Source organism: Argopecten irradians, chromosome 7 (genome assembly GCF_041381155.1).
Source record: "Argopecten irradians isolate NY chromosome 7, Ai_NY, whole genome shotgun sequence".
NCBI classification, from domain to species: domain Eukaryota; kingdom Metazoa; phylum Mollusca; class Bivalvia; order Pectinida; family Pectinidae; genus Argopecten; species Argopecten irradians.
In genome coordinates, this window is record NC_091140.1 from 45,491,020 (window position 1) to 45,507,356 (window position 16,337).

The 16,337-nt window shown below is 33.7% G+C and overlaps 2 protein-coding genes across 2 annotated transcripts in view; both read left to right on the forward strand.

Moving 5' to 3' along the window:
• Positions 1–16,337, forward strand: part of LOC138326688 (glutamate receptor 4-like) — a 136,624-nt gene that overhangs the window by 13,124 nt on the left and 107,163 nt on the right. The window lies entirely within an intron of this gene.
• LOC138326762 (4-galactosyl-N-acetylglucosaminide 3-alpha-L-fucosyltransferase FUT5-like) overlaps positions 4,383–16,337 on the forward strand; it is a 39,623-nt gene continuing 27,668 nt past the window's right edge. The window contains exon 1 of the mRNA XM_069272767.1: positions 4,383–4,436. Coding sequence (XP_069128868.1) covers positions 4,383–4,436 — 54 coding nt within the window. The remainder of the gene's footprint in view (positions 4,437–16,337) is intronic.

Consider the following 16,337-nt stretch of genomic DNA (forward strand, 5'->3'; position numbering starts at 1 on the left):
ATATCTGTTACGGAAATACGATCTCATTTCTTTTCAGGGAGTGTCAATACATGAAAAAAATAAACAAAAAATCGTCCCCGTTATTTCCACAAAATTCATTTTTAAACATGACTGTTAATTAAACATCTGACCTCGCCCTTTAATGCTTTGCATTCAGTCATACCGTCCAGCTAGTACTCATGTCTATGGACTGCTTAGACAATCCACGAATGGGAGACCTAAATTCACCTAACCATTCTATAGTCTATTTTATTAAGAAAACCGATTGTCCAAAGTCAATGTCTCCTTAGAGACACTTAAAAGATTTCAAAGCGCTAATGTCGGTCATTAGAGTAAATTATATTTCATTTTCCTTACAAAAAAGTCAAACACTGACAATACCTGATTAATAGTACTTTTGACACACACAAAATTACCTTTTATTTTCCAAGTGTTTATTACATTATTTGTGTTTCGACTTCTCATGTAAGATATGCGTTTAATTCCAACTATTTGATTAATTTATGAAAACTAATTCGAACCACATTACAACGGTAAGGGTGCGTATTGATCGTTATATGTAGGTTCGCTTTGCACTTTAACGCAAAAATAAACATGATCAATTTTATACTGCTCAAATTGGACAGACTAATGACCACGAAGCATGATATAGGGGTCACGAGAGTTATTGCTCTATTTTGTTTGTAAATCAGTTAACCAAGGAATTAATATCACATGTCATCTTAAAGGTGTACATTTCAATGATATTTCTTAAATGAGGTAGACGATGAATTAAAATATGAATTATAAAACGTCCAATCAAGTTCTGTACTTCTCCAAATGTTCGATTTTCTCTATCGGTGAAGTAAACAAGTTATGTAAGCACACTCCAAAGGGTTTGAAGTCATCATTTCCGTTAAGAACGTTGATGATGCATAAATTGCAAATGATTGATAACTTATGTTATATTGTAAGTTAACGATTCGTTTTCACGATGAACGATAATGATACATGTAATTGCGAGAATATAACACTTTCTGTGCATCGTTTATATTGATTCAAGCATTCCTTATTCTCCGTACAGACATATCCGCAATCACCTCAAATAATCTTGTATTTTCTATTGTTCTATACCATGTGATCGTGTAATTCTATGTTCTATGTGCCACGATAAAGGGGCCAACTGGCATGAAAATTCGACAATATATCGTGACGTTAATGAATAATTCATAAACATTTCATAAATAAAATTCACGAATATTCTTCAATTGTTCATGAATATTTTTATGCAATTCATGTACTTAAAACTTCATGAATAATTTAGAAAAGAATATTTAATGAACATTCATGAATCCTTTGATTCATAAATTCATGAACGCTAATGAATCTCTTTTAGACATGAAGTCATAGATATTCATGAACAACCCATCCATGCACATTCATAAAAAGTTCATGAATATTTTAGGAATATTCATGAACTTAAAACCATCATGAATGATTATGAATGTTTAATCATGACAATTCATGCGTTATTCATGAACTACAGCTCACAGCAGTATACACAAACAATTCATGGATATTGATGAAACTACATGAACTGAAACAATTCATGAATATTCATGAACTTGAGTCGTGTTCAGAGAGTTGAATTAATGTAAGTTGGAGTCAGCGGCAACTGAATTTCATATACTCTACGGTGGTCCAGAATTAAGATTTGCTATCAAATCAATGACAATCATATTGGAATCAATTCAATATTTGATGAAAAATCTTATGACAATAGGTATAATATGTAATAATATAAAAATATCAGAAAAGTTAAACATGAGATCACCAACAGTTTACTGTGTTCATTATATGTTCATACTGCCACTGATCATTGCTAACAAAATCTGTTTTCAGTGATACGCAGCAATCAATTTCATAATACATTCAAAGTTAATTAGAATGTATTACCAAAATAAACCTATAGTTGTAAAGCATGATAGTTTATATGGCAATTTAATTCAATAACATTTGTCCAAATTTCCCCCAACGAATATCTATGCATAATTACTAAAGCAATATCAGTATGCAACAATTTCATGTTAAAAAAGAACTGCAGATAAATAAAAACTTGCTGAAAAGTGTTCATCTGTGCATAAAGAAATCCAGGAATGGAATAATCTGTTAATAAATGTGCCAAAACTTCCATTTTAAGATGAATAGCGTTTCCCATTCCACACGCCAGCAGATACAGCAGCCATTTTGGATTGTGACTGTTTTGGCAGGAAAAGTATATAGAAGTCATGTGACAAGTGTGGATATTCATTAAAATTCATCAAAATGAATGAAATAGCATGTCTAGAATCATTCATGAATTTTTATGCATAACTGATATTCATTGAAATTCTTCAAAATGAATGAAACATATTCGTTCATTATGAAGAATTTTAATGAATATCAGTCATGCATAAAAACTTCATGGATATTTCTTGACACATTAATCATGAACAATCATGAATGTTTCATGGATTCATAAAAGGTCATTTGATGAATATTCATGATTTATTTTCATGAACCACAATCTGCTAATATTATTGAAAGTTCATGAATCATTCATGAAAGTTCATGAATCATTCATGAAAGATCATTAATCATTCATGAATATTCATGATGTCATGAATATGAATACCATCTCGAAGGGGTCGTACCGTACAGATATACGTTTGTCATGATTCCTTGCTACCTACCATCGATATTACGTTGATATTACTTCGACACTTTATAGTTGGCAATGAAACTCTATTGGCCTTTCTGTCTCTTCTGATGTCATACGTGCAAAATATAGCTTATTTATATAATAATATTATATAATAATATTTATTGTTATTAATATTTTTATACAATTTACAAATAGATTTGAGTACAGTCACCAAAGTATACAGTGTGGTTATGATGAATAAGGGTTTGGTTGGATGCACGTTACCAGGAAAACTAAGTTAAAATTGCATTATAATTGACAAATTGACGAAAACAATAATTTTAAAGTCACAATGGATAAAAGATGTCATTGCCGCTCAGCGCAGTTTTGTTAATAAATGTGACTTTTATCGCCGCGGCTATATTTCAAGCCTGTAAGGAAATACTTCTAGTACTTTTAAATTATTAAAATAACACCCATCGATAACTTCACACATATGGTTGCCTAACGCCATTTGCGTCTGACTGAAGTGTTACCATCTATAGTGTTATGAAATATTTTATAACAAAATCAATACTTTACGTAAATGTTTGAAAGCTGGTCCTGGGGTCAAGAAGCATGGGAATACACTTGACGCAATTTATTTGAGTTTTTCGAACTAAGCGTTTTGAGACACAAAAACGTGTTGCCGTGAATGTCTGCAACCTATGTGCACGACTTTAAGTTTGCGCAATAGCGCCCATATTATATATACAATTTAACTACATAAACTGATCGCTTTGGGAGAAATGACTTCATAAGGAAGTGTTTTGTCCCTAAAAACAATAAAGAACATACAATATCATTTGTCTAAATATGATGTTGCTATCGATTTTGCTGTCAAACTGTAAGAGCGGGTGTAGAATAGGGAAATTGATATGTTTGTTCCTAAATCATCAAGTTGAGACTACAATATCCACATGTAGTTTGGATTATATCTATTTACGTCCTAGAACCAGCGAAGGTCAAATGGAAGACGTCCATATCTGTCTTGGTTCGTCCCTTTGATCTTTTTAAAACTGACTTTGTATGCTTCTATCAATGAAACTCCTGTCCGTTTTATAGTGCCATCTCACTGAAACAACCCACAAAAACAACAAATAGGGGTAGATTCATATTGGCTTAGCCGACTGCCCGATTCCCATTTGATAATGCAATAGCAACGATTAAAATAAGACATAGAGGTTACTCCGCCACGGTCCAATACACTGACCCAACCAGTCGTCCCAATTCATGTATGTGGATTCGTGGAAGACTACATGCATTTCTTTCTTTAGGCCTGGGAACATACCATAAAGTCTTCCAAGGCGGACCCAGTGCTCAACACAAGACTACCAAATAGAGCCGCACACAAATATCACGTTTACAAATGCTACCTGTATAAAATATGAAAGGATTAATTCATATCAAATAATACATTAAGTGACTCAAGCCATTCGGAGTCTCCAAAAAATCAATATGCGATTAAAAAAGACTATTTTCACGGAAACTGGGAACAGGAAATTCAACAAAAACAGATAATTATAATTGATTAATTTTGACACACATTTTCATAACAATTTATTATTGTTACAAAAAATTATTTCGCACAATGCATTGCATGTTTCGCCTAATATAAAATATTCAAACGCAAAAGATATTTCAAATTTGTTTAATTGCAGCATACATAAAATTATAAACAATGATTCTTACAACGCGCTGTAACTCGTTTGAGGATAAAGCTGTTGTTGGAAAAGTGAGTAATTATTGTTTGAAATCATATCAACTAGAAATCTGCCAACAGTCATTGCGGATGACTACACAATGCTCTCAGCCTACTCAAACATCTATGAATACATACCATATGCAAGTATTCCTAGCTACCTTGGAATTTTGCAAGCATTGCTGTGTGGACTGAAATGTTACAGATTTTTTTCTGTAATTTAAGAACTAAACCTCACGGATTCCTTGACCGACTTCAATCACTTATCTCAGATTTGAATGTAATTGATCGTGCGTTTTGATAACGATCTTTAACACCAATAATATCATTTTGAAATAAGGCCAATTTTGGAACTCATTTTGTGATACCTGAGACATTAACAGGCCTTTTTTCTGGTTGATTGAAGAATTAGATACGAGTAACTTTAAAGAGCACTAAATGCCTAGTTTCAATACATTGCAAGAGCCTGTTGATTAACGCGTGCAGTATAGCCTTGCCTGCGAGTTATCTTGATTAAAATGCCAAATCTAAGAATTGATTTAAAGTTGATTGAAACTGAGAAGGATTTGTTCGTGTGTATTTTTTGTATAGGCGTATGCCACTGTGCAACTTCGATAGAAGCCCCGCTTTCGTGCTATAAGAGAGAGAGAGGCATATTTGAATACAATCTCATTTCAAGGTCGTTCTATTCTTGTATTCCTGAACATAGTATTTCATTTTTGTTTTAAAAAAACTTAACATCTATAAAGTTATTTTGTTGAATGAAAAAAATTCAATATGAACATCATTGTTATGCAACATGCACGGAAATGCAGATAGGAATTGCAAACATAATGACAATCAGAAATTCACGCAAGGAGTGCAGTTTACAGTCCGAATCTATTGTTCATTTGGATATGATTTATTACATGACATTGTCAAGTATAACAGATACCTCTAAATTAATAGTTTTGATAGCTTAACCAAAGTGCATTACAGCTTCACATGCAATGTTTAATGAAACATCGATTGTCCTACTTGTGTTACGATCAAAGACATCTAGGTCAAATGAATTAGGTCGTAATAATCTGACTCGCCACATTTTTTTTTTTTTTTTTTTTTTGCTTGATTGAGCAAGCATGCAATTTAAAGAAATAGTCTTTTTTTCTTGCTTTGTATATCCTCATAGAAATAAAATTACTATATAGAGATAAAATACTAATATAGAAACATTAAAATTGGACATAGGAAGACTGGAATCTTTTATTAACACCGATCAGAACTCTTGGTGCCATGCCGACGTTTTATTCAAAATGTGTCTCACTTTTCTGAAGGCTTCTGCAGATCATTTTTGCACGAAATGCTTTATAGCATTTCACTAATGTTTGATGTATTTGAACATGCCCTTCTAGCACAGAATACACAAGGCCGTGGTTTATGAAACTTGGTTCTACTACTGACGAAAGAGGAACCGAATTTCTGACTTACTTAATAAAGAGATGGAAATTAAAAAATAGGAATTCATCATTGCAAATCTTATTTTTGATTTCTTCTCAAAAAAGTGATTTAAAAAAGTGTAGCGATATTTCACATATTCAACAGTTAATTTACATCTTAGAACCCAAACACTTTGTTCTGATAGCTGTTGTGTTGATTTCAATAGGTAATATGTGTAAAGATGAATTTAGTATCGTCTTTATCACTACTGTACACACATTAATGAATGTTCGTTTTTGATAATTTGCCTGTTGATGGCCATATTATCTACCATTTTGCAGGGGAAAAGTTTACTACGCAGGTAAATTAAGTTGTGTGCTAGGGATATATAGATCAAGTTTTCTATATCGTTGACTACTTGCTGTCTCGTTACCTTCTTTATTGGTATTTTACGATTGATTAACGGGAAATTGGATTCAGATTAGAGATGTCTTTACGGGAAAAAGAGTGGAAATGAAAAGTATCTTATAATAAACGAATTGTCTGTCGGTTTGAACGTTTTTTTACCTTCAAACAAGAGAGTTGCACTTTTATTCCTGAAATAAATTAAACTTTCCTATCTTCTACTAGAAAGTTTCACTATTAATCCAGAAATAAATCAAGCTTTCTTGCGTTCATACTAGAAAGTTTCACTATAAATCCGGAAATAAATCAAGCTTTCTTGCCTTCATACTAGAGAGTTTCACTATTAAACCGGAAATAAATCAAGCTTTCTTGCCTTCATACTAGAGAGTTTCACTATTAAACCGGAAATAACTCAACAGTTTGATTGTAGAGTCCCAACAATAACGTAAAATCCAAACACAGTTACAATGTATACAGTACGGTACGTTACATCTGGAGTATCCTACTTCAGGAAATAATTAGCAAGACATAATAAGTCGGGAAGATGTATGTATGTTGTATACTACTTTATGTTGTGATTATCATTTCAGAAAATAAGGGAAATTAATTCCATAGAAATACATTATCTTTGGTCATTGCAATGTTTGGAATAGATATCTCATGTGTGATAAAGGAATGAATGGGCCAGAAATGAGGTTGTCTGCAAGGTTAATAAGAGTTCCATGCCATTGCTTCATATCCATTCGTGTTTAACACAAAATATATCTATATAAAGGAAACAACAATTGTTCAATTAAAAATTATTATAATTTGGAGGAATGAGAGTTGAACTGCTCGTACAATGCCACGTTATGAATTCTTATGGAATAATGCTTACGTTAGTTTTATTCTTTAGACGATCATTATGACTAGAACAATAGACATATGATGCAAATACTTAAGGTAAAGTTCGATGGTTTGGCTTCTACCTTATATTATGAGTTATGCCACAGTTTATGATGAATGGATAGCACTGTACAATCACATTTGACCAACGATTCAAAATTCTAGCTGTTGCCTCCATTGCATGATTGAAAAATGCAACTGAATTGAGGATATTATCTTTTCTATTCTTTCTAACGTCTCACTTGACACTGCTCACATTCTCACAATAAAGATCCAGCTTCAACGTCTTTAACTTCACCATTAAGGAACTAGGACGACAAAGTCGGGCCTGTTATCCGCTCTTTGTAATATGTTATCCGATCGTTGTGGCATGTTATCCGATCTATGTGGCACGTTATCCGATCTTTGTGGCATGTTATCTGATCTTTGTGGCATATAATACTATCTTTGTGGCATGTTATCCTATCTTTGTGGCATTTTATCCTATCTTTTTGCGGCAATATGTTTTAGCGAGATAGGGCTATAAAATAGGACAGAGTTTTACTAGCACAAGGTACACTACACGAATATACCACAGTCTACAAAACACAACATCACAAGGAGACACTACACAAATATACCACAGTCACCCAAAACACACTATCACAGGGAGACATATCACCAATATACCACAGTCTCCCAAAAACACACTATCACAGGGAGACAAACAAGAATATACCACAGCCTCCCAAAACACATTATCACAAGGCACACTACACGAATATACCACAGTATCCCAAAACATGCTCAAGCACCACACATCACGTACACATAACATGTACGAGAGGTTGACCTGAAATGGTCTGTCAATAAGACTATAGGCCAAATCAACCAACAAAACAATACAGTTCATCAGAGCTGGCCCATCCAGCCATGTCATACGGCCATGTCATAAATATCGAAAAACACATTTATAATAACACTATTGTGACGTCACATGTAATTGTGACGTCATAATCTAAATATGACGTCGCATGATTGTCTCAGTAGACGTAAACGTGACATCCACTGATTTCTACTGTTTTATATAGAGACGAAATCTAAAATTTTATTTATATTTCTATAATAAAAAGTTATGTGATAAATGAAATCTTACACCCGTGACTATGTGATATGACATTTATCAAACTCGTTAAGTAATCTGATAAAATTATTGAACTCGTTTGATAAATTTTATATCACATAGTCACGAGTTATAATGTTGAATTGATTTTTCAAATATTTCATTGAAGAATCAAGCAATCATTTTACGAACGCTGGGAATTAAGGTCGAATGATTGGAAATATGTCAAGAACCATGGTCGATTGTGATGTATGCATCGTCTATGCAAAATGAAATTGAACAATGGTAATCTGTGAGTCAAATAAAAGCCTGGTTATAAAAGCAGCGGGAAGGTTTTTTACGAGTTATGAAGACAACAGTAATGTTACGCAATATGATCCCTGGTATAACTTCGTCTCTGGTGAATGTAATTTGTATATCACGCCGTTGCTTATGTCCCACGGGTATACAACAATCATGTAGACGCCATCTCACTTAGAAAAAACACTTTCCATGTCGTGAAAACTCTGTATGGATTTTGGTAAAGTCGCTAATGTAATGTAAGCGGCAAGTGCAAATCTTGGCAATTGTCAAACATAGTTTTTAGTCCCCAAGGTATCCTAATACCATAAACGTGTGTTCTAGGTTTTGATTCCCCTGCAGGCCAAGCTTCCGAATAGGTAATTTTGTAAATTGTGGAGTTTCCGGTGTATTATTCACTCCCCGATGAGAAAGTTGTCCTTGTTTAGACATATACATCGCTTCCGATGCCCAGAGCATGTGTTCTACGCGACTATAATGAGATATTTTCAATCTCTAATTCATTTTATGTATCATTATGACTTTAAAATTGTTTTATCCATTTTTCACATGGTGTTGTTGGGTACAAAATACAAGACTTATCAGTCTGGTGCCACACTAATGCGTATGTAAATGTGTTTAATATCATGATTCTTTTTTTCTGATGCATTAGAATTAATACCATGATTAACTGTCAAAAATTTGATCTTCTTTTACAGGGGGAATAACTCTATGTAATGAAACATTTCGATTTCTCCTCAGTAATATGCTTCATGTTCATGTTTTCTCAGTTGTTTTAAACATAACAAAAGAGCAGCAAAGAGTTACCGTATGTGGCCAAATTTGCTTATTCTTCATCGGTAACGATATATCGGTTTGAAAATTATCAGTTTAATCAATTATGACATTATGCTTCATTAGAGGAATAAATCGAAAACTATTTTAATATTATATTCAATTATCGAACTTTGTCATATTGGGATACTTATTAAACATTTATTGAGAAAAAAAGTTTATAAGGATTTTTTGTATTTTGAACTTCATGTAATAAGAGCAATTTAGCTATTTTTAGTCTGAACCATTATCTATAAAGAAATATATATCGGGATATCAAATAAAACCCTAAGAGACTTACTTGAATAATTATAAAATGCAAGTATTTATAATTTCAAAAGTAATTTCTTTCCTTTGAAACAATGCACACATACAATTTTTAAAGAAGAATAAATTATATTAAAATAATTCTAACCTCTTTGCAAAATGTGCCAAATCAAGACTATATTTGACAAAAACTGAAGCTTACAAAATCTAATGGAATGGATCCAAACTATAAACAAAGCTACTTAACTTTGAAGTATGGCCGGCAGATATAACTAAGGTATTATTGACTTCATCGATGTCGTGTAAAGTCAAGCCGTGAATTCTTTTAAACACCAACTACGACAAAATTACACCATAAGATAGGACACGTTTTGGTTAGAGTGGGACATTCTCCCCGCCAGGAATATTTTATGGGGTTCTTTTCAGTCATTAGGCACCGACGCATTGATCTTTTCCTTGGTGAAATGTCAGAAATGTGCCAAAACGGAAACGCGTTTTACTCCCATACAGGCTCAGTGCTGAAGTATATGGCATCTCTAGGATGACATACAGAACAGATTTTAAAGCCTCGGGGTAATTTAATCATCTTCGGTTAGACATATTTGAAACTGAATCCGAACTGCACCGTGATGCTGTAAATGTGCTAATTTTGGTGGAACCAGATTATAGCGCAAAATTGACTTTAAAAATGTTTGCCGAACGATGAATTAATGCATTATTTACAGTAGTTACTAGACACACCGAAACTGTAATTAATGCATTTTTAGCACAACATTTCTTGTGAGGAAAGCGTTAAGATATAATCACCGCTACTAGATAAATACGATTACAGTACATTGAATTTAATTCTTTATTTTTTTCTGAAGGAGCGATCAATTATTTCGTTAATGGAAGAATTATATACTTGTATCAGTTCTCTGAGGTTAATGAAAATAAGAGGTTTATAATTATCCAGACATGTTTAAGAGATATCACGAATGAATTTGAAATGCATAGATCGTACATTAAAAAACGTATAACTTTTCATTCTCACTTCTCCTTCCTACCTCCTTCTTATATCCGTGTGATATTTGTTTATTTGTTTAATTTCCATTTACCGTATTATTTTCCGGAGTATTTTTTCCGCGACATTTTTCCCCTGAAAATCGGGGGTGCGACTTATAAACCAGTGCGACTTATCCGTGGACGAAAACCAAAATCTGATGATGTTTTTGTTTATCCAACCCGTCTATCAGAAAGGGCACTATCCCTCTTTATGTTGATTCTGTCCTAAGATTCAGTCAATGCAATGCATTATCTACAAGCGGAAGGTCTTAATATTAAAAAAAGATGTAGCCCAAGTATCGCAGTTTGCAAAAAATATTGCAATATCATGGTGCTTTTCTATACACTGTATATGGTATGATTTGCAGTTCCCTATTTCTAGTGAATGAAATCGCCTTTTACCATTCTACACTGACAGTTCTTGGTGGCTTAATGTATGTCATAGGATCATAATATTACACTCGTTTCGTGTCCTCCTAGAGTTCTTGCTTTAGTACCTCTTCAATCACTTCAGCATACTGTTATAGACGCTAAGGAATCCTTCCTCTCCTGTTTCCCTGTTTCAGCTTCTCTAAACTAGTGTAGAAACTACCGCTAGTAGAGACGTTGGTATCGGCCACTTAACTCATTCAGCCCTGAAGTCACATTTGGACTCTTCTAAATTTAAGACTAGATCAGCCCGATAAATGAACCAAAATGATCCATGATCGAGAGGATCAACAATCAACTAAGACTGTGTTAGGGAAGAGGAAAGTCAAACTTCATCGTCTTGCGATGAGAGAAATGTTTTTATTATATGACTATGTATGTTTCTCAATGGAAAACCCATGTGATAAATTCCATAGCAGTTGGTTATCGTTTATGTTTACACTCTCCAGTGTGTAAACACCTACCATGCCTCTGATTGGTCAACTCCAAGATCTCTTGATTCCGATGACCTTTCAACTTCGGGCTACTTTTCATAGCGCATTTTCTTTTAAATAACATTGTATTAACTTCATAACGGTTAAATGCTTATTCAGTATAAAACAATAGAATATTGGCTCTCTATTTAGAAACTATATGTTATGTCGGAAAGATATCACTACACATTGTATGATGGTAGGTTCCCTGAATAAAGTCGAGAAATTATCACCGCTGTAGATATAGTTCAAGTTATGTGATATAAAAGTTCCCCAACCCGTGGCTGTTGTTTATCATGTTTGTCTTAACGTTCGTTGGTTAATTTACATTTTCATAAAAGACACTCGCTAAAGCTAGTGTCTTTTCAAAATTTGAAAATTAACTAACCCGAGTTTGATTAACATGATAAACAAAAGTCACTTGTTGGAGAACATCTTTGTGTAATATCAGGGAATTCAAACGGAAATATGGTAAAAGAATTATGACCTAAAAGATGAGATTTAAAGGCATTGACTACCACGGCGGCCCTTCCAGACAAAACGATACACAATTAATTGAAATGAATTGATATTTGCATCACCCTGACGTTGCATCAGTGCCGTTAATAAACAAATCGTGGATCACCATTTAGATTTATTAAACTCAATTGGCTAATATGAGATTCCCGTGGCGTTGGGGATTGAGTGCCATCAGATTTTCTATCTAAGTAGTCTTCATCACTACGCAGAAAATATAAAGAGTAAAATAGATTAATTCATGACACGCATTCGAATAGATTTATTGATTAAAAACATCATCAGCGCGAGACTGTAGATACGTGGCGCTAAAATAAATATCAAAATGATAATGTATTAAAACCGTACATATATGTCAGGAATGTTTCGATAGAAATTTCTGTGGGGATATTTCAAAGATAGTGTATCGACTGCGGGAAGAACTGTTTGAGCTAGGTAGAATGATAATAGCCAAACATGCTGAAACAGTGAATCAATGATTCAACATTGTGAAATACTAAACATTTCATGCCACGAGCCTCTTGGGAATATAGCTCTTAGTGCTTTGACGGCGGTGAGAAGGTAGCTCTATTGTAATGAACGAAAGAAAGCCATAACTATGGGCTTTGTTATAAGGATGGCTAAGGAATTACCGAAATGATATTTCATCCCCGGGGTACAAGGCGACTAGATAGTGTAATATAGAATTGACAAACGGGCTTACACCTATATATCGACAATTATCTTCGTGAAAGAAAACCTATTCTTTTATCGGCGTTGTGCTCTTAGCGCAATCATTACGAGATAGGAGTCTGTTCAGGGTTTAAAAACCATGACATTTCGACAGCTTGTGATAGTATTGAGTATACTGTTAAAGAATATTTAGACGTAAAACCAGTAGAAAACATTGTTTTAACTTTACTAGTTTTGTTAATAGATCAAGATAACTATTTCTGAAACACCAGAACATGACTGTATTGAATGACTACTGATATGTGCCTTCGTTTCACTTTTAAAGAACACGAACCCATGTTTTATTTAAATATATTAAAGACGTATGATAAACATTTCCTATTTTGATACTTTTGGCATGAATGAAGGCTATTGTTTAATTGGTCCAGGTATTTTAGTTTGTCCTCAGACCGTCACTTGTCAATGCATAAAGACATCCTTCAAAACCTAAATCATTTCCTCTTTGTATATTGCAGATTTATCTGCTTTTGTTGGAGATATTGATTGTTACGGCATCAGTTTGTGGGTGAATATCACGCCGTATTTCATTTCCTTCCATGGTCCATTGCGGTGTCTCATTCAAGGGATAGCAATGTAACATGGGAAATATTGACGTTTATCTCGGAAACAATTACAATATCTACCAACAAGAACAGAAAAATAGTAACTGCAATAGGCAAAGAACGAATATATATTTTCACTGCTTGATTCATGCATTGTTAATACATATGTAATTATTGCCATCCTGTTTATAAGAGATACAACAAACAATTGTTTAAAAATCAAATGTTCAGGTTAAGATACCACACAAGGAGGCACGCATTGTTATATACCTTTTTTTTCTATCTAACAGAAAAACAAATCGCTTTATGTTTATATATACAGCTCATTCTTAAGCAAGATACTTTCCGTCTTTTTGTTCTCACTAACGTGGGTCTACGTAGTCCTGTTGCCTTCGTTTGTAACATATTCATTTCAGCCTTGGTTGTCATTGGTTGTCATCTTTTTGACATGTATTGGTGTGTAACTTACATTAGGTGTTCTAGCATAGCCAATGGTGCCATGAACCCAGTCTTCCAGTGCCCTTTCCTACTCTGATGAAGGTATTAATACACCAAAGCCTTACTGCCAATGTTAATATTGGAAATTATCATGCATCGGGCTAAGTAGCAACATATAGGTACTGGTCTGTGACAATGTATATCCACTTCGACTGTAAACAGATTTTATAATGGGTTTTTTTATTATTTGAATAGCTCACCATTTGATAAGTATAAATTACACAGATCATCTTATATAAACTCAGCTGACGTTCCTAAATGACCTAAGTTGTGCAACAGGAGACGGGAAATATTGTTGCCAGACGAGGGTTCTAACCCAGGACCTACAAACTTTAATAGGATACTCTACCATTTGAGTTGCCTGGTTACCAAAGACCAACCCAGTTCTGCCCCTCTACAATACTCCTTTCCTTCGCAAAGTGTTCGTATTGGAAGACACAAGAGACCTTTATACATGTACCAGTACATATGTACAGTGGATATGTAGTTGAGCGTGAAGTATGTAACACAAGAGGGAGAAATGTAGCAGTCAGACCGGGGGCTCGTCACCGAAACCTCCAAACAAATTTACCACTAAGCTACATGATAGCTAATGGTCGATCCACTTTAGTGCCGGACAGTTGTTAATTTGATGTCAGACATTAACAATCGGTCAATTGTCTGCTGTCTTTACTATTATATAATTAGCTCAGACAAGGCATGTTGCTTGGGGACATTGCAGAATGGTTCTCTGACATTGCAGATCTCAATGATCATGAGTTCTCCCACCATTCACTGATTTATCAACGGTTTTAGCCGTGAGAGATTTATCTGTCAACCCCTAATGTTTGACAGCACCGGCAAAACAATTACGTGACGTCATGACGTCATGCAATGTTACTGCGGCTTGTGTTTTCGATGACGTCATTAATATTGACGTGTTATCGACGGAACCTTGTTCTGGTCGCGGTGAAAACTTTAAGGCTATTTTCTGAACGTTTAGCTTTGTATATGGAAGAAAAATAATCATTCCCTACCTATGAGGATCAGACAACTCCCCTTCCATTGACAGTAAAGAGACATATGTAAATATATTGTTATGAAGGTGATGATAAGTGTAATACTATCGGTACGCTAATATTTTTTGTGATTCCACATAGTTATCAATAGTTATCAATCTCGTTTTGGATTCCCAGTTTAAAAGAATATATAAATAAAAGCTATTTCGGAAATATATTTGGCTCTTTCGACATTACCCTAGATAAAATTGAATTTCCTCTATTTATTGCCCGGGGTTAATTGTTTCATTTTACGCTTTCTTCAGCATGACAGTATTGAGGTAGTCGCTGTAATAAGGAGCTATAATACGTCTTTTCGTCATTCTATTATTTCGGTCCTCGTCGCGATATATGGAGATTTGCCATTTGTTTCTGCTACTTACACGTCATTTTCTAACACAAATTAGTAATGAAACTGCCCATGCACAAGGACAGATAATTCGTTAACATGAAATATACAATTTATCTAATATCGAAGAAATGTTTTGTTACTGTCTTAAAATTCTTCTTAATTTGGAATAAGAAAATGAAAATGAATTACATATCAATACATGCCTTCCTTATCACTAGCACGGGGGTATATTCATGGAGATATGCAAACTTCTAAACACCATGACATTTGTAAAACCTACTTGAAAAATAAATAAAAATTAATGATACGTTATCAAAGATATTGGTTTAATTTATATGTAGCATTGAGTTTAATTAGCCAGACCTTGAACCATTGAGATAAAACAGTTGATAGATTACTTTCGTCTTTTAATAATGAATATCCAAATGCAGTTTTGTAATGGCATTAAGTAATATTGATTGTGCCTAATCCTTTTCCCGAAAACCAAATTTTGAAACAATGTAGATTACAGTGTTGTAAATGAGAAACAAACAGTTGTTCATGACGTGTGAATCGGCATTACATTCCTAAAATACACAACAACAGATAGCAATGATCTCAAGAACCATTTTGATAACGACATCCTAACATTGATCAATGCTTTAGTCAGAGATAAATGCTTTAGTCAGAGATAAAACAAAAAAAGGCGTCATGACAGCCAACATCCATTAAAACAAATACAACTACACATGTACATATTGAGGATAAAACGAACGAAACCCGGATAGCTTTCTCAAACGGGGAGCAATCTGAATAATACTAGACATGTAGATATTCCTCAACAGCATTAACTGAAATTGAAATGGGCTTCTACATCTAATACATATTAAATGGCTTTTGTAAAAAAAAAATTAAATCAAAAACGTGTATGACAGATCAATATCGCTTTTAGACATTTTTGTTTTCAGAAAATAGATGAAATTATTTATTTATTTATTTGTTTATTAGGATCAAATATTTTATACTTGTTATAATACATTTACTTATAGCTGTATTTATTACAAATATTAAGTATTCTAGATAGAAATAGGGAGCTATATCTATTTAAATTTATTTCATGTATTTAATCTTTCTTTTTTTAATT